Source organism: Physella acuta, unplaced genomic scaffold (genome assembly GCF_028476545.2).
Source record: "Physella acuta isolate Inbredline_101_S28 unplaced genomic scaffold, ASM2847654v3 ptg000770l, whole genome shotgun sequence".
Taxonomy (NCBI): Eukaryota; Metazoa; Mollusca; class Gastropoda; family Physidae; genus Physella; species Physella acuta.
In genome coordinates this window covers 34,846-59,060 of record NW_026732288.1, presented here as the reverse complement: position 1 = coordinate 59,060, position 24,215 = coordinate 34,846, and the positions used below count along the sequence as shown (strand labels likewise).

Genomic DNA, 24,215 nt, shown 5'->3' with positions numbered 1-24,215 from the left:
TTATTTTTACTATCCCATTATTTATTAAATACTTTTTTTCCCTAAAATTAATCATTAAGCAGTTGCTAATCGAAAGCAAAAGTCTAAATGAGTAAATTTGTATCATTTTCTAAGAAAACATTAAAATCAATTTTTTTGCCGATCCCGAAACCGGAACTGCAAGGGAGATGAGATTGATTTAGGTAGGCATCGAGAATAAATTGTAGCCATTTCCGGGTTTGTTTGTTTTTCTTTTCTGATTACATATCTAGAGTCTAGTAAGTAGATTCTCTAGCTCTAGACCTATTATCTAAATTGAATTTATTGATCCTAATCATAACAATTGGCATATTCAAAATATCTCATTCATTTCAGTTGATTTATTTACTACTAGACATCTAGATCTACTTACAGTCTAGTCTAGAGTCTAGCTAGTTGCTCATGATTACTAGATCTAGCTACTAGCTAGTAGTTAGTAGTAAGTAAACATAGCAGTCTAGCTCTCTACCGCTAGACCACTCTGTCCCTATAACTTAGGCCTACATGAATTATAATATATGAGCTCTGTAAAATGGTGGATGGAAAAAAAGTCACAGGAAAAAAAGACACTGAAAAAAATTCAGTTTTTGCTATGAAAAGAGCACAGAAAAAAGTAACAGTTTTTGCTAGAAAAAAGTCACAAAAAAAGGTCACAAATGAAATTTTTTTTCGGAAAAAAAAGGCACTGAAATAAAATCACGGGGTTTTTTGGTAGCATATTTATAAACGATAAAAGCATTATGGTTTTTAACACTTAACCTAATTTAGACAGCAACCACATCTTTTGAATGAATTTGGTTAAATACACCCTAGAAATGTTATTAATTAACAAAATTTAGCCACATCATTGTGTTTTGCATGTTTTTTTTTTTTGCCATTCCTTGGTCAGCTTCTCCTGAGTCGGCCTTGTCCGTCCATATTGTGTGTTGTTGACGTTTTGCGTCACTGACAGCCTCTGGACCGTGTCAGCTTTCTGTTTTGATCCTATGCTTTGTTATGTAATGAGCGTGATGAATGTGGGCAGTACAGGTGGTGGACTCATTGTTGCAATGAGTTAAGGGCAACAAGTCACATTAACTACGTCTTTATGCCATTTCGCTGTAATTTAAAGTTAGTATTTCACAAACACTATAAAAAAAGTGAAGGTTGGAGCATTTTATTAAATTCTATTAAATATCATTTGTGTAAAGAAATCAAAACATAAATACTTCACACTAAATATTTATTAGTGCTATAAATATCACTATACATATACAACCTTTGCATTACTTCATTATATCTAATTAATCTAAGTTAATTTGCACTTTCTGAATATTTAATACATAAAAGTATTTATGAATTCCATGCAAATATATATTTGTGACTTTTCCCTGTGACTTTTTTCTTACAATCCCATAAAATATGAAGAAAAAGGAAAGCAAAAATTAAAATTTAAAAAACATTATGCGTACCAATTGATATTTAAAAAATGTTAAAATGATATTTTTATAAACCAAGGGTGATTCTTTTATTTAAATTAAAAAAAACTAAATCTTTTTAAATAGTTGCTATGCTATTTTTTTTTAAAGCAGATTTATACTATGACAAATTATAGGCCTATAAGAAAAAACTTGACGTTGGCCCAGATCTTTAAAAATTCATAAAAATTAATTATTGACAATTAATTCACATTTAGTAAATAATTAACTTTTTTTATATTAATAAGAATCGCCATTAATTCATTTAACTAATTATAGGCCTATATAATTAAACAAAATTGAGCATAGGCCTAAATCTGGTTTTAAAGGAAAATGAATTTAGGGGCTTATTGTTTTCAAATTATTTTTTTAATGAAATAACATATAATTGACTCATTTAAAATAATTTGATGCTTCATTTTTCTTTTCTTTTAGTCTGACAGCCAAAACATGTCGCTGAGTCCTGTTCAAGGCTCACTGCAAATTAAATGGAACCCAAAAAATTTAGAGATACGAACAAAGTCTGTAGAGAAAACATTAGAACCTTTAGTCACTCAAGTAAGATCTCATTCATTGCTATATCAGTGAAAATAAATGTGATATTAATAATTATACATAGGGGTCATACATGATGCCCTAAAATTTTAACCAACCTCCTTCCACAACCCCCCCCCCCCCGCAACTGCATCCTGTTTTATAGGTAATTATATTAAACATAATTTTCTGCAATATTATTTAATAGAAATACACACTAATCTAATTTGTTAAGTCTTCTCCTTAACACTAAAACCTCTCTAGCACCCAGGTATTTTGCTCCTTAATGTATGACATACATGTAGAGCTTATTTATAAATGAACTAAAACTGAGAAACTAGCTAATAAATGCATTTTATGAATACAGTTTAAAAGATCACACTTTTCCTACTTCAGCATTTTTTCCCCATTACACCCAATTATTATTTTTAGTTAATATTTATAGCCCCACAAATGTTAATGGATACATTGTTTTTCCAACAACAATTTGTTTAAAATATTTGTAATTGAGTTGACCGGCTTGTTTGATGGCTAGGTAACCACTCTGGTCAATCAAAATGGACCCTCCAATTTAAAGAAAGGCCGCTCAAAGAAAGCTCATGTCCTCAGTGCTGCTGTACAGAAAGCTACTGAGAATTTTATTATTCAAGGGGAACTAATTGCTCATGATTTCCCTGAAGTGGAAAATGATATGTTGGCTGCTATTGATGAAGTTAGGAAAACAGGTACATTTCGCTCATTTTATAAATTGAAAACAAACTAAATAATCACAGTTGATATGTTTGATTTTTAAATGTTGCTATAGAAGTTTTGGGGACAATATTCTTTCTTGTTTTAGAATAAATGTTAAAATAATTAAATAATACATTAATTTGAATTAAGTGATTTTAAATGTTGTTTTTCTAGGTGAAAAACTGCACAGTGCTTTCTTCATTTATATAAATCTGTCACTAAAATATTTTAAAATGTTTATTTGCTTCAAGGTGAAACAATGGATGATGCTTCACAGGATTTTGCTGCAGATCCATGCTCCTCTGCCAAACGAGGTGCTATGGTTCGGGCAGCAAGAGCATTACTGTCTGCAGTCACACGCCTACTCATCTTAGCGGACATGGTGGATGTGCATTTACTTCTAAAATCATTGCATTCCGTAAGTTATTATTTTATATGCTTAACTATTACCCTAAAAAATCTATTTTACAGTAAATTTTTGTCATTTAAGTTTCAAATTTTAATAAAAGTGTTTATTAATATAAGTTTGCTATTATTTTAATCAGGTTGAAGGTGATTTAGACAGTATAAAAAATGCCACTAGTCAACAAGAACTCATGGATGCTTTTCGTGATTTTGGAAGAAACATGGCAGAGTTGTCTGATCGAGCTGCCAGAAGGCAAGCAGTAAGTAGGCATTTATTTAGCGCAAACCTTTTAGTTGAAAGGTCTTCCTTTTGTATCTTTAGAGGTGACTAATGATCTTATGACATTTTATTTTAAACTTTATTTCAATTTAAAAAATCATAAAAATACTACTCATTTTTTTTTAAATTATATAATAAATATTATTGCTACTTTACATTTCATTTACATTTTGATACATAAATACTGTCCATCACACCAAATATTCACTTTTTCAATCTTAAACCTATTTGAAGAAGTTAAGAATTAACAAAACTTTATTCTTAGGAATGCAGCAGTAACCATAACTCAGTTTCAGAACTTTAAAAAAGGCTATCAATATCTTGCATGAATATTTTTTAATTGTTCAGTATGGTTAATATTTTTCCACAATATAATCATGGGTTTTTGATGATTCCGTACATGCAATTCTTAAATTTCAAACTGTCAAATATTTATTCAGGATTTAAAAGATCCTCGAAGACGAGAAGAGCTTGCTGCTGCTAGAGCTTTGTTAAAAAAGAACAGCATGGTTCTCTTGACAACATCCAAGGTAAGATCACATGACAACCACAATCTTATGTATTCTGTTTACAATTTATAACATTTTGTTATTTGAATGGCGTGCTTTGAATATCCTTGTATTTGATTAAAAAGAATTAGCTTTTATTTTAGTCTTTTATCATTTTATAAGGAAAGCTATTTTCATAAATGCAATAAATTTTACTATTTAAAAAAAAAAGAATTATAGCTTCTAATTCTAAAAGCTTTATCTTAATAGTTTTATAGTAATTTAATGTCTTATTTCTGTGTATATTATTTTAGGCTTATGTAAGACATCCAGAACTAGCAGCTGCTAGATCAAATCGAGACTACGCATACAAACAAGTGTGTGATGCTGTCAATACAATTTCTGACGTAGCTCAGGCTTCGGGCCACTCTGAGGGTCATCCATATGAAGGACCTGGGGAGTTAGCAGCTGCTCTAGATGAACTTGATGTAAGCTGGTACTTTGTACATTATCCTACTAATTCTTGATACATACTCTTTAAAAGTAAAGTTCCCGTTCAGATCTGAGTGTATATATAATAGATGAAGCAGAGTGCATCTGTTTCTCTGCCATGGCATTTGAGGGGATTGTGTTGTCAACTTAATTCCCCAACTTAATTCAGCACCCAATACTTAAGTAGATTCAGGGACATTCTATGGAGCTGAAGAGTTTTTGTTTACCTCTACCAGTCTACCATGCCTACCCATGACACCTTAGTCTTTATGCTGTTTTAACCTATCAGACCTAATACTATGATTTTCATTTGTTCTATAGAAAGTTTCTATTTAACAATTTCCTGAATCTTTTTCCCAGCGTAAGATAATTATGGACCCTCTTAGTTATAATGAGGTGCACAGCCGGCCTTCCCTGGAGGAGCGGGTAGAGAGCATCATCAGCGGAGCAGCTTTGATGGCTGATTCTTCTTGTACTAGAGATGACAGGAGAGAACGGATTGTACAAGAATGTAATGCTGTTCGTCAAGCACTGCAAGATCTTCTTACAGAATACATGAATAATGTTAGTGTTGGCTTCTTTATAAAAAAAAGTTAAAACCCTTTCCACATGTTCCACTTTCAATGCAGCTCCCAACATTGACAGTGTCATCCATTTTTCTGTGTCAGAAGCTCTCTCTCCCTGGTCTTAAATTGTCTCCAGTACATCATATGACTAGTTCTACACCAACACCACATTGGCACCAAGTCATTAAATCATAAGTGGGATACAGTAACAAAACAAAAGTTGCCATTCTCATAAACAAAGTATTTCATTCTTTCCATTTGACGTCCGTTTTACGCCTAGGTTTTAGTTTATTTTACACTTGGCTTTGTCAAGTTTATTGAATTTAAAAAATACTACATGAAGTGAACATTTAATTATATCATTTTTTTCTAGAGAAAAATATCAGGTTATTTTGACCTTTGACTACCATATTGTTGTCTGTTCTGTCTTACAATAGTACTTTGATTTAACAATCATTGTATTTAAAAAGTCTAAAAAGCCACACAATTTTTTCATACAGTGTGGAAAGCCCATGATAACCAACAAGGTAACATTGTTTGTTCAGCATGGCTGAGCACCTTGAAACCCAGGCATCTCCTTTGTTGTAATAATCTGTTGCTTTTCTAAACTACTCATTGCAAAATAGCCTACACTTTAGATCACACATTCTCCATTTACTTAGCTTGACCACAGTTTGTCCATTGACTTAGCTGTCTTAAAATTTGAATTGTTCATAAACATGGCTTAAAATAATGACCTATTACACAGCAATTTTAACCAATGATATAAAACCCTACACCATCTAAAGGTGGCATACTAAGCTGAAAAGAAGCTTTTTAAACTTGTACATCTATAATTAATTTCTTCCATTTGCAATGCTCAAAATTATTTGATTACTTGTAACAAACACAATAATACGAAGTTAGTATTAAAGTTGGTATTTCCACAGCAACATCAAGACTTAAGTTGCTAAGATCCGGGGTTAAATAGGCTAAAGTTCCATGAGAAGCTGACCATAGCTCTAACAAGACAAGCATGGTTTAGCATTGATTGTTAGCATGTTTGCATTCACATAATATTAATTTAAATAAATAACTGAAAACTAGTATAACAAAACAAAGAGTGAATATATTTTCTCCATACTAAATTACACTAAACAATTAATGAAAATAATATCATCCTTTTAGGTCCTCAATACTTTGTATGTTGTTGAATCTGGTTTAACGTGATTTCATGTCAAAGTGTGTTATTCATGTTTAACAACAATTTATGTTTAACTATGATTGATTGTTTTGTTCATGTTTAACAATGATTGATTGTATGAATCATGTCAAACAAAGTTAGTACTGTCAACATATATCACCTAACCCTTACATATTGTTTTTCAAATAGTCACAATGGGTTGTGCACTTGGACAACATTGTTTTGTATCAACTCTGGTTTAATTAAGTTTACATTTTTGATGTCATCACCTGAGTACATGGTCATCATCTGACTACATGGGTAATTTACTTACAGGCTGGACAAAAAGAACCAACTGAAGAGTTGGAACAAGCAGTGGACAATATGACCAAAAAAACTAAAGACCTCAGAAGACAGGTTTGTTTTACTGCTTTCTTTAAATAATTTTTAAAAGAAAATCTGTCCTTCTTTCACTTTTTTTTTTAACCAGTTAATGTTCTGGCATAAAAAAAATTACACTTCCTGTTTGATTAAGTGAAATTATCACTATCCTACAACAATACTTTTAAAAATATCCACATACAATAAAAATTAAAACCTATTTCTGTTTATAGGAAAGTATCCTTAGTTTATTATGTTTGAGTTAAAATTGCTTAATAATTTACTAATAATAAATCTAAATAATATCAAATGCAGAAAAGTATTTAAAAAATACTCATTACAATGATATCAATTTTAAATATTATTACAATATTAGGAATGCAATATAGTCACTAGAAGTACTTTCTTTTCAGGTATCACTATATTCGTTAAATTGTAATGTAGTTATAGTTTTATTAATTATATTGCCCATAATTTAAAATACATTTTTTGTTGAAAAAAAGATAATATAAAACTTTTCGGCTAGTTATAATAGAACAACAATAAAATATGTAAATAAAACTGTTAACAGCCAGTTTTCTGTTACTTTGCAACAATAAATGTACCACACATAGTTAGGATGCATTGGATAGTCCCATATTAGCAATGTTGGGGGGCATAGTACAGTAAAGGGTACATTTTCTATTAAATGACTAAACCATCCAAGAGCAGAGGATGCTATCTTGATATCTTCATTCACCCCGTTCTGGGACTTTCACTTAACTCCTACCACTACTTCAGTTTTTTTCTAATTTACAATGTTTTATTTTCATTATAAAATTGTCTGTTCTTTTCTTTTTATTTCTACCAGTTACGGAAGGCAGTTGTTGACCATGTGTCAGATACATTTCTTGAAACCAATGTTCCGCTGCTGGTGCTGATAGAAGCAGCCAAGGCTGGTGATGATAAAGGTGTGGAGGAGTATGCTCAAGTTTTCATGGAGCACGCCAACAAATTGGTTGAGGTTAGTTGTTTATATCTGAGCATAAAGTGCCATAAATCTGGCCCTAACTATGGACACTCCACTTCCCACAATAATATTTATTTTATGACTATTGTTATATTATTTGTATTGAAAATTTCCCAAAGTCTGTTAGGAAATGTAGCTTTGTTATAAACATTCTAATATAGTAACCAGTGTGTGGGCTTATGCCCAGTAAATGTCCTGACACCTCAAAATATCGTATGAATTTTTGGGATCCAGACAAATTTAGTACATCTTTACCCATCAATGTTTTAGATTAGTTGGTTTATTTAAACATGTAGACAGGTCTTGTTAATATTTAAACACATTTTACAGGTAGCAAATCTTGCATGTTCCATGTCAAACAATGAAGAAGGTGTCAAGCTGGTCAGATTGGCTGCTGCTGATATAGAGAGTTTGTGTTCACAGGTAATTTCAGATATTCTCTTCTCATTGTTTAAAGTAATCTTAACATTTATCTAGCCTTACAAATTTATATCTATTTATCTTATGTTCAGTATGGTTCAAGTGTAAAATAAAGTGTAAATAATCTTGATATTTTGTCTAATGCATCATTGATTTCAAAATTGTGACATTAATTTTTCAACAACTATAACTCCAGGTAATCAATGCTGCCAGAGTGTTGGCTGCTCGACCCAGGTCTAAAGCTGCACAGGAGAATATGGATGTCTTTAAAGATGCTTGGGAAAAGCAAGTTAGTTTACTGACAGAAGCAGTAGATGACATCACAACCATTCACGATTTTCTTGCTGTCTCAGGTACAGGATTTTTTTGTATCTTCAAATACAGCACTTTATGTGAAATGTTTTAATATGCAATGGTTTTTCAGCTGTTTTATTACTTTTATTTACTTTTTCTTTGTTTATGCTAAATAATAGCTTTAGAATGTTTTATACTGACTTGTCACCAGTATTATAAGAATTAAAACTATGGCAGTTTATTTCTTACTGTAATTTGTTTACAGAGAACCACATCCTTGAGGATGTGAACAAATGTGTCATTGCTCTACAAGAAAATGATGCTGATACTTTAGACCGCACAGCTGGCGCCATCAGAGGCAGGTCAGCACGAGTGTGCAATGTTGTCACAGCTGAAATGGACAACTATGAGCCAGGACAATACACAGAACGTGTCATGGAAGCTGTCATGGAGCTGAGGGATCAAAGTTAGTTCAGACCATTTATTAATATTACTTTATCTTTTTATTATTTATCTATATATTATTATTTAGTAAGCGTATATTTTTTCCTGTACAGTTCTGTGAAAGTTTTTCTTCTTTTATTCTGTTTAGTTATGCCACATTTTGCTGAAAAAGTTGAAATGGCAGTGGATGCACTTAACTCAAACCCAAGCCGTGATGTTGATGAGAATCAGTTTATTGAAGCATCTCGGCTGGTTTATGATGGTGTCCGGGAAATACGTCAAGCTGTTCTTGCTAGCAGGGCAAGCATACCTTTAAATTTTGTTTTCTATTTATTTTTAACATGATAATATCATGTTCTTAAATCTGCCTGTATTAAAATCTAGTTTTGTCTGTTATATTTATAGTAACTTTTAGCACCGTACATTAAATTCCCTGACCTTTTTAAAAAACCAACATGCCATGGGACAAATTTTCAAGAAAATATTTTTATATTAATGATATGCTACCACTTTTAGTACACATTTGGGCTGATATTGAGAATTAAATATTTTTTTATAGACTGACTTTGATGATTCTGACAGCGAAGTTTATGAAAATGAAGACTATGGATATGCACCTTGTAAGTTCAAGTTCAACTTAACAATGAGAGGTTGGGGGATTATGTGGGTTAATAGTTTTGGGAGAAAAATTTTAAAAATTAATAATTGCTGTTTAACCTATGTTTAAATATTTTTTATAGCCAGCGTGGCTGACCATGATGACTACTATGGCAAGAGTGACAGAGCCCTGATGAGAAGGTTGCCTGAGGAAGAAAGGGAAGTAATTCAGCAGCAGGTTGAACAGTTCAGGAAAGAAAAAGCTAAGCTTGACATGGAAGTGGCTAAATGGGATGACAGTGGCAATGACATTATTGTCATGGCTAAACAGATGTGTATGATCATGATGGAGATGACAGACTTTACTAGGTACATTAGAGCTTTAACATTAGAACAACTTTTTAAGAACTTGATACTACTAGTATTTAATTTTAAGGACTAGAAAAGAAAGAAATTATTCAGAAATAACCTGATACAGATCTAGATCTAATATTGGAAGTAAAGAAACTTACTTTTTTTAATTTAAATTTTTAACATAACTTGGATTATTTAGTTAATTAATTTTTTAAAGAATATAACACGTAATTAAAAAAAAACAGTTTTTCAATGGTTAAAGAAAAAAGAATGTCCTTTTTTTTAGTTCTGTCTTATTTACTTTAAGGTATCCATTTAAGCTGGGTTTATTTCATACTTACCCGAGTGATCAGATTTCACACTCAAAACCTCTGGCCCATATACACATAACCTTCACAATTTGCTCACACTAAAATAATTCTAGAATCATTATAAACTTTGTAGCTTACACAACTACATTTTTGCCAGGCTATTAAAATAATGTGGGTGTGTGTGTGTGAAAAAGAGTAGGACCCCCAATCATCTTAAGAAAATTATAACTTTCTTTAACAGAGGCAGAGGACCATTGAAAAGTACAATGGATGTGATAAACGCAGCAAAGAAGATTTCTGAGCATGGAACAAATCTAGACAAACTTGCTACCACAATAGCTGATCAGGTACTGCAACTTCTATGTACATCAGATGTTGTAAACTTTAGGGATGGTCAATCATTTAAAATTTTTTTTTTCTTTCTTAGTGTCCTGACTCCCAGTCCAAGAAAGATTTAGAAGCTTATCTTCAGCGAATAGCCTTGTATTGCCATCAACTCAACATAACCAGCAAGGTCAAGGCTGATGTCCAAAGTGTCAGTGGAGAACTGATTGTGTCAGGAGTGAGTGTTTTTTTTATATATTATTTCTTGCAATAGATTATGTGTAATGTGAGAATGGCACTAGAAAACAATTGTTGGTAGGGGACAAAGGATGCGGCCATGACTTAAGAAATTAAAAGGAGCTGGTGATTTTACTTGGGAAAAACTAATTGTCTTCAAACTGTTATATTTGGATGATGGTAAAACTTTAATGAGTCTGAACTACTGTCCTTAATCACTCAAGTTGTAGCAGTATAGTATATATCGCTAGCAAGCAACTATTTGAAATAAAAGAAACAAAACCTATTATGGTATTTAATTATAATTGTTAGTAAAACTTTTATTGATAAATATTATTTTTAGTGAAATCGAGGTATCATTGATAAATCAGTTTTAGTAGAACAAGATAGTTTTCATCTAGTAGTTTTAGTGAAATAAAGTTAAAAAAAGGTTGATGTCTGGAATCTCTTTCAGATAGAAAGTAGAAAAGCCTTCAATAGAAAGGTTATAACAAAATTGTTTTAACACATTTCCTGCTATTATTATTGTTATTCTGGGCTGTTTTTTAAAAAAGGGTTTTGTTGTTGATTTTATTTAAAAATTATTTTATTTAAAAATTTAATGTGTTTAACATCTTATTGATTTATCTGTTGTTTTATTTTATTGATTAATTAAGAAGATAGGTACTGTTTGACATTTAGTTAACTTTTAAATTAATTGCCCTTTGTTCTTATTTTTTTTTCAATTTGTGTTAATTATTTTGTAAACATGTCATATGTTATCCCAAGTGTTTTGAAAATAGTTCAATTAGAATAAAAAATAAAATTAACAAGATTTAAATTTGTGTATATTGTACTTTTTCCACTACCACATGTCTTGAACAATTTTTTACATGTATATTCTAGCCAGATTAATGTGTTCAGTTTTGTTGCAGTTGTTATTTAGATTTCTATTGAATTACAGTAGAAATCTAAATAATAATTTTAACTGCAATGACTTCTCATGGCTGTTTTCTCTTACAGTTGGACAGTGCCACATCTCTGATCCACTCTGCCAAGAATTTGATGAATGCTGTAGTCCTGACTGTCAAAGCCTGTTATGTGGCATCCACCAAGGTAAGATTTATCTTTAAAATTTTCTCTCACCTTAATCATGAAAACTTATCTTAATCATTTTGTACACATCATCTTTCATCTCAGTCATGTTTTAAATAAGTTATTAAATGTCATATTAATTAGTACCCACTTTTTATCATCCAGTATCTTTTTTCTATAAAGATTATTTTTTTTCCTAAAAACAATTGAAAAAACATCTCAAATAATTTTTAAAATTTTTTATTCTCAGTATTCCAAAGGATCAAATGTAAGTCACATATTTCACTTACCCAAAATATTCTTAGCTTTACAGTTCTATATTAGGTCATATCTTAATTTAGCAATTAGTATTGTTGTTCTTGGGCTCAAGAAATGTTAAATACTGTATCTATACAATTGTTTACTGTTTTCAGCTCTTTATTAAACATAGCTGTTCAATGGCTTAAGATATCAATATTATTGATATCTAGTTCTGGTAATCTAAAATACATCAAATATAACATGGGTTATTAAAGTTACAAATACATAACTTTTATTGATAAACATTAACTAAACAGCTGTTAGTACATTAGCTAGATAAATTAGTTCCCAGCTGTGTAGCTAGCTTGAAACATCTCTAGAGTATTACCTGATGTGGCTTGAAAGTACATAATGTCTGGAGGTCTTAACATTTTTCTTGTCCTGGTTACCACTTTGACTCTAATAGATCTGGAAGGGAAAGGTCTGAAAGTCTGGATTCACATTTTTTGTGTCCATGTTCCCTCTTTAACTTGTCTACTTTGTCTGACCTGTAGAAGAAACCTGTTGTGTTGTGGAAGATGAAAGCACCAGCCAAGAAGCCGTTAGTCAGACGAGAAGACCCCAGTGAACTTGGAGCCAAGGTGAGAAAAGGTGCAGCAACAAGGTCAGCCATCGAACCAATCAAGGCACTCAGTGAATTTCAGGAGGTTGATCCTGACTCATATTGTTAACCCAGTAACGAACACATTGAATCATTTCTCCACCAGTTTTTACAAATTTTATTCTATTTTGTATGATGATTTATTGCATTTATGCTGTCTTTATTAGTGGAAACCAGTCATAACAGTTTTTAGTGATGGGACATGTAGGATAAAACTAATACTATAGGTTGTGTTTGTATTTTCTTAAAATTTAAATATTTAATAAGACAGTCTTAGCAGTTTATTAAAAGCTAATCATTTTTCATATGGTTGTAATAGCAACTTAATTTTTACTTTGGTTTATCAAAGCTTATTAATTTTGAAAATAATCTAAGCCCTTTTATTATTAATGGCCAGATTTATTCTCACAACAAAGTGTTAGTGATTACATCATAGGCAGAATTATGAGTTGTGATAGCAAATTTGTTTAAGTGGAAAACTTTTGTTTCGGTTGTGAAAGCACATCAAATATAAGATTAAGAGATAAAATCATGTTAAAATTCTTTATTTTAAAAGGTTGTGTTTACACTTTCTTTAAACCAGTGATGTAGGCTGAAAATGACAAGCAATCAGCTGTCAGTTAGTCTATAGAAACAATGTAAATGGAACAAATTAAGACAAGGCAAATTATATTAAATTTTATTTATGATAATAACATGGCAAATCACAAGCTGGTCCTGTATGTGAATGAAGTGATATCATCACTTTTGAGTGCTGGTCACACCTAAATGTGACACTTATAGCCACGTTTTGTATATCAGTAAAATAACCAGCCACATCAATTTGATTTTTTTTATATTTGATTTATGTCCATGTATTATTTCAATGGTTGTGAATTATTTATGCCACATTTATATTTAGTTGTGTTTTTTTAACTGTTGTACTGTTGGGTAGCTGTGTTGTTTTTATATGTATGTACAATCAAAATAAAACTTTATGTCAGTAGAAAATTAAACGCAAATCATCTTATTGAGCAGACATTAATAGATGTGTGATTTCTGTTATTTGTGTTTTGTGAGTTTTTAAAAATCATGTTTGTAGATTTGTCTGTTTAACTTAGTTGTGACAGTCTTTAAAAATCATTAACTTCACAAAAAGTATTTAATGCATTGGAATAAAGCTATTTAACTCAAATTAGATTTTTTTTTTAATAACAGCTCAGATTAGTGCTAGTTTACTTAACTACTTTTCAATTGCTATGGACTATGAGGTATTTTTGTGTGTGTATATTCTCAAGCAGAGTATGTTGAATATATTCGTTTTGCCAACAACTGGGAATAATTACAAATGGCTGAGGGAATGCGTCTTTAAATAATCCTCTCCTTAGCATTGAAACTAATTCTTTAGGGTTAGTAACAAAGTTGATCGAGCCAACGTGTTTGTAGGCCTATATATTGCGCAGAAAGCTTTCATACACATTTACAAAATACAGAAATGGTTATTTAGGCCAATAAAATTGTTGGCCCATTTCTAAATTTTTCCGTAGTTTGACGCTGGCCAACCAACAATCGTATTTCTACTAGATCTATGTATATCACCATAGTTTGATGAAGGCCAACATAATCGTATTAGGCCTACTATTTACAGTGGAGTTTATTCAGGGCCAACTTGGTTGTATGTTTACCGTGCAGCGACCACCAAAGATCACAGCTTTAATAAGGCAATTATTGTCAGAAAGGTCAACTGCAATGAATTGCCAGCAAAGCTTTTCACTGCAGGATGGAGGCTGTGATTGGCCTCGCATGTGTTTGCTAATGTCACCACACGCACTCTGGTATTTCAGCCTGATCCGGGCATTAGTCATTCCCGCCGGCCCGTTTAATTACCCGAATCTAGTTCATATCGGTTTCCTTCCTAAATGGGGGAAAAAATACTTTGTTGCTTTAGTCTAAGTGCCGCCCCGAGGTTTCAATAATTATAACGGAAATGCTTGTCTTTCTACTGTATCCTGTTTTAAAAACCCGTATAAATTCATTTTTATGTAAGTCATCATTAAACTTAAGCTATAAAAAAATTTCAAAGAAAAATGATGATTAACAACTGAATGCCTATCCCAACTTCCCAATTATATATGAATCATAGTCGTACTGTTTAGTGTTAAAGCTATGGCCAAATTAACTAGACATTTTGCGGCGTACATAAAGTCTGGGACTACCACTGGGCAGAAGACAATTTTTTAGCGCCATACTGCGAAAAAGTCGTTTTCAAGCAGGATCGTACTGTGACAGTGTTAACTGGTTGTACGGAAATGACGACTCTGTTTTGAAGGGGATTTTACCACCTCCCCTATCACACGTCACAGAAAGGCATCGTACCCCTCCCCAAATGAAATCTCAAAGTACCACCCCCACTAGGGTTTCTTTTAGACATTTTTCATCGGGAGTGGGTGGACAATGGTTAGAGTACAGGCGCCGTTTTAAAGTATTCGTAGGCCCTAGTCACATTTTGTATTCGTTGGCTTAACTGGCACCTGCAGCCGTGACCCGCACGACAGATCATATTGTAAGTTTTATTATTATATTGGTATACCGATAAACAACCCAGTCAAAATACCACCGACAAAAGGGCCTCGGCAACGACATATTGGCTCACATGTAATGTGCTCCCGACAAATAAACTCCCGATATATTGGCTCGCGACATATTGGCTTCCGACAAAATAGTTCCCGTCATATATGCTCCAGACAAATGAATCCTTGGTTGCCGCGTGTCCATGGTTTCTTTCAGACATTTTTCCTCTAAGGAGAGTACATATAACGAGTACGGAGGGGGGGGGGCGTGTTTATCTTTTTCCTTTTCTTTCCGCGGAGATGAGAGAGGAGGAGTGGACAGAACGCCCATCCCCCACTACCAACCGGATAAATGACTGAAAGAAACACTGCGCTTGTCATGAATGAAACAACAGTTGTAAAGGTCACTAAAGAGAAAACATAAACTGACGTGTGTGTTAATTCACGCACAAGTAATTTGACCTGCCGCAGCCAATTTTAACACAGCAATAGAGCAGAATCAAATGCTCTTTTGTAACTAGTGAAGTCTCAAACTACATCGAATGACTCTCATCAATCTAACATCATCTAATGACCCTCATCAATATAACATCATCTAATGACTCTCATCAATCTAACATCATCTAATGACCCTCATCAATCTAACATCATCTAATGACCCTCATCAATCTAACATCATCTAATGACCCTCATCAATCTAACATCATCAAATATCTAATGACCATTCAGTTCACTATCATTACATAATCAAATGATCAAATGAGCCTCACCAGTCTAACATTCAGCGCATGTAATAATAAGCACTCAAATATGGACCTTGCTATGAGATCAAGTAAATTATATAGCTGAAAGGTATATGTGTGTGTGTGGGGGGGGGGGGGGGGGGGGGAAGATAAAATTGTTCCAGATTAGAAAGAAATTGTTTACTTTAAAACCTTACATAAAGGTGATAGAATAAATGTGACAATGTAGCAGTGGCTTATCAACCGAGTAATTAAGGTGGGCAAAGTCCAAGCACTTCCCCCTTACGAGCGGCTTGAGTAAATCGATCAATTGAAATAATTGATACATTTTGGACACTATTTTTTAAATAACTGGCAGCGTCAGTTTACCTTGCCATGTTCGCTTTAGTATTACAGTTTTCATCAGCGACTTGTGAGGACTGATACAGATTTACAATACTTCTTTCTGACATGTACTTTCATTCATTTAAGATGGTTTACATATACATAAAACAAAATGTCTAATTACAATTTTATTTCTAAACCTGAAAAGGCAAATATATAATTAAATGGTGTTTCGACGATTTGGGTTTTTTGTTTTTGTTTCCCGTGTTTTCTCTTGGCTTTCTTATTGGTAAGGGAGGGGGGTATGATGATTGATTATGGGCTTATAAGTGGAGCTGAAATGAATTTAGAAGTAAAGAAAAGTAGTATTTATAATAGATTGACGACAGAAGCCTGTGGTTGTATATAACACGTTTAATGGGTCTAACTACATCACGATGGTAACACCAGAGAGGACGGAAGGAAGTACACAAGGGACATCACTCAAGATAACAATATTATAAATATAACTAATACAGAAGAGTGAGTTCCCTTGACCTCACAATTATTTCAATCTATTACATCCCTTTACCCTTAGAACACAATAACACATCTCTCAATAGAACAATTGATAGTATCCTAAAATCACCAATTATATTGTAACATGAACACTATGGTAGATTACATCCTTACAAACAATGCACAATATGCTACAACATAATCAAAATACAAAACAATAATGTCAAAGTCCTTTTGACCTTTAGAATCATAGGTCTAACTTATTTGGGACTTTGATTGTCCTGCTTGACCTTCTCAGTGGCTTCTGATTTGGTGACTCAAGATTCTGACCATCTGGATTCTCTATCTCAGGAGGTCTAGGATTTAAATTATTAACTCCAGAATTTACATTTTCTGACTCTAGACAACTTGGTTCACTCATATCAACAGAACTTGGTTGTGGAACAAACTGAGTTGGTGTGAACTGATCAGACTTGGTGGGATTGACAGATTCACACTTATTATCTGCACAAGTTATTTTTAACTTTATAAGGCACAGGTCCTGTACATTGAACAATTTGACCTGGTATCCATTTTTCCTTTCTCCCATAGTTTCTTAGATACACATTCTCATTAACACCAAATTCTCTTTCAATGAATGTTTTGTCATGATTTAATGGAACTATTTTTGAATTGGCATCTGAAAGTATTAATGATGTTAGCAAAGTTGTTTGATGATCACATTCCTTCTTACTAATGTATTTAAAATTGCCATATCACCATAATCATTTATTAAGTTACAAGTACTTTGTTTAGGCAACTCTGACTGATAATGGACTGCATCTTCTCCATCTTTTATATTATCTTCACAAAGGGTTTTAATTTCTTATTTTATATGGCCTTAAGTCATCATTCACAGACTCTTCAGGCCAACCATTCATACAGTGCTCATATACTTTTATTAAGCACTCATCTTTTTGTGTTTCTCTTTTAATATCATTCACATTTATATTGGAGTTATCCATGATAGTGAAGAGAACAAATACATCTTCTGGTACATAGCTCAGGCTTTGGTTTTTTTAAAGGTAATCTACTAAGACTATCTGCACTATTCTCAGATCCAGGTTTGTATTTCAATTTATAATTGTATGCAGTTAGTGTGATAGCCCATCTTTGAATTCTTGGTGAGGCATGCTCAGGTAGGGTTTTGTTTTCTCCAAATAAACCTAGCAATGGTTTATGATCTGTAAAGATGGTGAACTTCCTACCAAACAGAAACTTATGAAATTTCTTAACACCAAAAATGATGCCTAAGCCTTCCCTATCTAACTGAGAATAATTTTTCTCAGCCTGGTTCAAAGATCTACTGGCAAAAGCAATGGGTCTGTCACCCTTCTCATCCATGTGGGACAAGACTGCTCCTACACCATCTGGTGAAGCATCACATGTCAATACAAGTCTTTTCCCTGGGTCATAGTGAGTTAGTAAGGTGTCAGCAGACAAAGCCTCTTTTGCTGTATTAAAAGCAGTATCTTGTTGTTTACCCCAGTGCCAAGTTGCATTTTTCTGTAGCAGCTTGTACAGTGGTGATAGTTTACCAGACAGATTTCCTATGAACTTTGCATAGTAATTTATTAAGCCCAAAAAAGCTCTTAGTTGTTGGGTATTTTCAGGTTTGGGTGCTTCTTTAAAGGCTTTTGTTTTCTCAGGTTGAGGTCTGATGCCTTGTTTGCTCAATATATAACCAAGAAAACTAATTTCTGTCAACATGAATTGACATTTATCTTTGTTTATCTTTAAACCTTTTTCACCAACAATTTTCAATACTTTATCAAGTGTTTTAAGATGTTCAGTGTCATTCTTACCAGTTATGTACACATTGTCAAAGTACACACAAACATTTGGAATGTCCTTAAAAATACTGTCCATGACAGCTTGGAAAATTCCAGGGCTAGATGATATGCCAAAACATAGTCTTTCATATTGGTAGAGTCCTTTATGTGTGTTTATTGTCGTATAGACTTTTGAATCTGGATGCAGTTCTAGTTGAGTGTAAGCATGACTAAAGTCTAATTCAGTGAATTTGTCTCCTCCTGCCAAATTCAAAGAAATTTCCTCAATGTTAGGTATAGGGTACCTATTTAGCTCTATTTGCTTATTCAGTGTAGTTTTATAATCTCCACAAATTCTTATAGAACCATCCTTCTTTAACACTGGCACAATGGGCGTTGCCCAATCGGAATAGTCTACCTTCTTTATGATGCCATTAGATTCCAATCTACTTAGCTCATTTTCAATTTTATTCCTCATTGCATAAGGTGGAACTCTAGCTTTGCAGTATCTTGGATTTGTATCTTTAATGCTTAACTTCACTGTTCTATCATTTAGTAAACCTGAGTTACCAAAAACACATTTATTTTCAGATATAACTTTATCTAGTGAAGTAAGACTAGATTCTTTTACATTCTTCAATGAACAAATACTCTCCCAATTTAACTTAAGATCACTTAACCAGTTCCTACCTAGTAATGGCGGTCCATTTCCTTCAACCACAAGAAGAGGAAGTTTAACACTTTGACCATTATAACTTACATGAACCATACACTCTCCTATTACCGGAACATTGTCACCAGTGTATGTTGTTAGACACTTGTGACATGGCTGTAGAGACACTGATCCTCCTGTGACAGCGTCAAAATCTTTCTTTGTTATGACTGTTAGAGATGCTCCAGTGTCAAGTTGGAAGCTGATGCTCTTACCGTTGATATAAACTGGTACATTGATGGGAGCATGACTTATTGATTTCACAGAGAACAGGTTGAAATCCGGCTGCGAATCAGTTTGAGCATTTTCACTGGTAGAGTGGTTCATTGGTTGGGTTAGGTAGTCTTGGTGAGAGTTAACATAGTGCTGCCTTTGGTTGCGGTACTGTCTTGACTGGCTAGATTTAGCAACAGACGAAGACTTTGCAAAGCAGGCCTTGGCAATGTGACCTTGCTTACTGCACTTATAACAAGTTGCAGACTTGAACTTGCACCGATGAGATGCATGGGGACCTTTGCATCGATGACATTTTTGATAATTATTACTAGATTTAGATCTAGGATTTGAACGAGCAGGCTGTTTAGCATAAGTTGGAATGCTCTGTTGGGGTTGATGTTTATTGACTAACCTGCTGTTTACTGCATGGATCTCTGAAGGTGCTAAAGATCTCGCCGCATCAGATGACTGCTGGAATGAAGTTGCAAGTTGTATTGCTTTTTCCAATTTTAGATCTGACTCGAGCAGCAACTTTCTTTGAATATCAGGGCTGTTTACACCTGTCACAAACTTTTCACATAGTCTGTCAGACAGCGTTTCTCCAAATTCACAGAATCTACTTAAATGACGTAAAGCAGCAACATATTCTGATATTGACTCGTTTGGTTGACGAGTTCTACTGTCAAATCTAGCTCGACATAGAAACTTTGATGGGGTAGGCGCATGGTGGTCTGTTAGCAATTTGCTCAGCTCGTTAAAGCTCTTGGTAGTTAGACTAGCTGGTGCGCATAAGTCTTTTAGTAGCCTAAATTGTTGAGGCCCTATGACTGTTAACAAAACAGCTCTCTTTTTGGCTTCTATCGTCACGTCGTTAGCTTCTAGGTAAAAGCTTAACCTCTCTAGGTAATCTTGAATGATTTCATCATTCGCATCAAATTGATTTATTTGGCCATACAGCGCCATAATTCTAGAAATAATTAGCTAATAAGCTCTAGCAAACCTCTTTTTTGCGTAAGTAGGTGCTCTTTCTAGTAGATGTTTATCCTTCGTCGCCAGTTATAATAGATTGACGACAGAAGCCTGTGGTTGTATATAACACGTTTAATGGGTCTAACTACATCACGATGGTAACACCAGAGAGGACGGAAGGAAGTACACAAGGGACATCACTCAAGATAACAATATTATAAATATAACTAATACAGAAGAGTGAGTTCCCTTGACCTCACAATTATTTCAATCTATTACAGTATTTAAATATTATTGGCAGTCTGAGAGATATGTTGAGTACAATAAGAATAAACCATCATCATACTGTTTTTTTTTTTTTTTTTTTTTGTTCATGTTTTTTATTCCAAGTATAACCACAGTAACCACAGTAATTATTTTTACTCAATTACCTCAATTGAAAAGCAAATATATGCTCCTAAAATCTTGAAAGAATAATTTTTAGCGCAATTTCCATTCTGGAGAATTGCGTTTATTAACTCGTCATTTCTGGGAATGGATGGATGAATGAATGGATGTATGAATGTATGGATGAATGTGTGTCCGGGCTTTAAGTCGTATCTCCTCCTCAACGAAGCAATATCGATGACTAGTTCCAAAAGCAATTATGTTAAGCAAGTTACGAGGATGAACATAGGCCATAAAAATTACGGGTTTCTTTCATGGATTTCCCGGAAAAGCCAAAAAACCTCGAAAAATGCAGTTTTTGGCCCATATCTCGGCAACCAGACCACTAAGCGACTTGAAACATGTACCAATCGATTCCTGCCATAATTTAGAACAATATTGCCGAAGAAAGTTTTCAAAAATATCCTTTCGTTCGGTCACAAAATTTTTTTTTGAATTAATTAAAATTTGGACCGAATTAGTAGGCATTTTTTCCAACCACACCACACGCGTCATCACGTTCAATAGCTGCGCCATCACGTTCAATGGCTGCGTCATCACGTTCAGTAGCTAGGCGCGCAATGGTTTTTAGTCATGTAACTCTATTGTAAATAAAACATGTAAAATACTGAAAAAAATTAATAAAAAACGTTTTAATAACTAACCAATGGTTTTACTAACCCTGCTCTTGATTTACGCTACGACAGAGCTATTTTTAGATAACATAAGGAAATTGCGCTAAAATTGTCACTAGACTTTTTAATTACCTTGTTTATCTTCTTTTTTGTGTACTTATGTACAAAACATTGTTTCCACGAATAAAAGCATCTCCATATTTGTTTTTTAATTGGCCATTTACATATTCTTCTGTTTGTTCAGGGGCAATATTCATATAACCATCCAGACAGGACAAGACCCCTCTGTAATCTACTCCAGAGTTCAACTTAACAACAACAGGTCGCCCTCTGATTTGGTTCAAAAATTCACTAGGTGTCTGGCGTCTGCTCATGTTTAAAATAATGATATTTTTTTTTTAAATAATGATATAGCGTAGGAAATTATCTGGTAATCAAAACAAGGTAATTAAAAAGTCTTGTGACAATTTAAGCGCAATTTCCTTATGTTATCTAAAAATAGCTCTGTCGTAGCGTAAATCAAGAGCAGGGTTAGTAAAACCATTGGTTAGTTATTAAAACGTTTTTTATTAATTTTTTTCAGTATTTTACATGTTTTATTTACAATAGAGTTACATGACTAAAAACCATTGCGCGCCTAGCTACTGAACGTGATGACGCAGCCATTGAACGTGATGGCGCAGCTATTGAACGTGATGACGCGTGTGGTGTGGTTGGAAAAAATGCCTACTAATTCGGTCCAAATTTTAATTAATTCAAAAAAAATTTTTGTGACCGAACGAAAGGATATTTTTGAAAACTTTCTTCGGCAATATTGTTCTAAATTATGGCAGGAATCGATTGGTACATGTTTCAAGTCGCTAAGTGGTCTGGTTGCCGAGATATGGGCCAAAAACTGCTTTTTTAAAAGGTTTTTTGGCTTTTCCGGGAAATCCATGAAAGAAACCTGTAATTTTTATGGCCTATGTTCATTCTCGTAACTTGCTTAACATAATTGCTTTTGGAACTAGTCATCGATATTGCTCCGTTGAGGAGGAGATACGACTTAAAGCCCGGACACACATTCATCCATACATTCATTCATCCATCCATTCCCAGAAATGACGAGTTAATAAACGCAATTCTCCAGAATGGAAATTGCGCTAAAAAGTTTTCATAACGAGCCTATCAATCTATATCGCTGAGGACAGTGCGTGATATCAATTTAGTTTCTGTAAAATTACGTCACGTTTTAAAATTATAAAATATATCAAAAATATATTTAGTTTTATAATAAAAAAATATTTTGTATAATAAATAGCAAACAATAATTTTTATATAGCATTGTTAAAGTATACTCTTTAATAAAAACTATTAGCAAGACACAATTAAATACTATACAGAGTTATATTAAAAAGTGTCAATTATTTCCCCTACTTTTGATGTCTGACGCACCCACTATCGCTATATAACACTATCGCCTTAGGGGGCGCCAAAATGGGTTGGAAAAATAAATTGAAAGGTTGAGGGGGGTGCAAATTGAAAGTTTGAGTGGGGGGTGGGGTGCAAATCGAAATCGAAATCTTGAGGGGGGTGGGGTGCAAATCGAAATCTTGAGGGGCAGGAAGGGTGCAAATCGAAAAGTTTGTCCCCGGGCGCAGGGAAGGGTCGCTACGCCTCTGGTAAGGACCCCCCGCCTCAGTCTTTTAAATGTCCACGGGCTCCTGCCAGTGGCGGATTAAGGGGGGTGCTGAGGGGGCTGCAGCCAGGGGCCCCCGATTTTTAGGGGCCCCCTAATTTCCCTTTTCAATCATAGTCATAGTAAATTTCCATTTAAAGTGATTTTTAAAACTTTTTTTTACTATAAAAGCCAATGTTTTAATATTTAATCACAAGTTTATTTCAATGTGTGATCAAAATATCAAACTCGAGCACACACTTTAGTATAAATACCAGCCCGGACAGCGTTTGCTTATGACAATAAATTGGGTTAACTTTAGAGTTACAAACAGCGGTCGAATTCTGACACATAAATGACATGAATCGGGTGTGAACACTCTATGATTTAAACTTTTAAAAACATTTATGGGCCTTTACTTTTAGTGAACGTTAATATCGGGTTTACAGGCCAGGGATGACGTTCTTTAAATGGACGCCTGTGGAAATCCAACTTTTTGTTGACATCATAAATGGATGACACCTAAGAGGATGGAGGTGTGGGTTTTTTTTTTTACGCTTATGCCGTGCTTACTGTTTTAGTTGGTCCTAGTTTAACCTCGTAGACCGTCCAACTCTGATAGGCACCTAACTCACGTTAGGGAAAGTAAAGGCGGCTGGGCGTAGTGCTGACCACACTATCTCTTCATATGCCGAGGTCACAGAAACAAGTGAACTCTACTTCACTTGCCCCATAGACCGTCAGGTTTGAAAGGGAAACTTTACTAGTTTAACATCTCTATGTTATTAATAATTTCCTACATAGAGTGGTTTAAAATTATCTTTTTTCTTTTTGCATCTGCAAGCAAACACGTGCCAAAAGTCTTTATCGTCTGCTCTATAACGACATAATATTCTCATGGATATTTATATTTGTTCAATGTTAGTCTGCATTTCCAGCTTTCTCGTGCCCAATATAAATTATTGAATGACAGTTCAATAACTATCGTGACACGAATAGCCAGGCAGGCCTCGACGTAGTGAACTCCAACTAAATGGCAAACTGTGGACAAAATCAGTCTCACGAAGATGTTGGTTTGAAACACTACATGTTGGTCGCTAATTCATCCGTAGGCTCTCACCAGGCTTTACTTCCCCCACCAACATTAGCGGATGGATCTCGCCTCTCTGTATTTTGTTAGTGTGTGTGTTTGATG

General features: G+C 33.8%; 1 protein-coding gene across 4 annotated transcripts; it reads left to right on the top strand.

Annotated features, from left to right (window-relative positions):
- The first annotated feature begins 167 nt into the window (after positions 1-167).
- Positions 168-13,506, top strand: LOC131950547 (catenin alpha-2). 4 transcript variants are annotated; one of them, XM_059312757.1, is made up of 22 exons: positions 168-216; positions 1,911-2,033; positions 2,545-2,734; positions 2,993-3,159; positions 3,287-3,406; positions 3,867-3,956; positions 4,229-4,402; positions 4,767-4,970; positions 5,473-5,499; positions 6,471-6,551; positions 7,366-7,518; positions 7,855-7,947; positions 8,141-8,297; positions 8,504-8,704; positions 8,831-8,982; positions 9,242-9,302; positions 9,423-9,648; positions 10,186-10,291; positions 10,372-10,506; positions 11,508-11,600; positions 11,830-11,847; positions 12,374-13,506. In XM_059312757.1, the coding sequence occupies exons 2-22, from the start codon at positions 1,926-1,928 to the stop codon at positions 12,548-12,550; spliced, it is 2,733 nt and encodes a 910-aa protein (XP_059168740.1). In that variant the 5' UTR covers positions 168-216; positions 1,911-1,925; the 3' UTR covers positions 12,551-13,506. The 4 variants fall into 4 exon arrangements, with proteins under 4 accessions (XP_059168740.1, XP_059168743.1, XP_059168741.1 ...); XM_059312758.1 differs by having other exon boundaries at positions 182-257; XM_059312759.1 differs by lacking the exon at positions 168-216 and adding an exon at positions 405-409.
- The last annotated feature ends 10,709 nt before the right edge of the window (positions 13,507-24,215 follow it).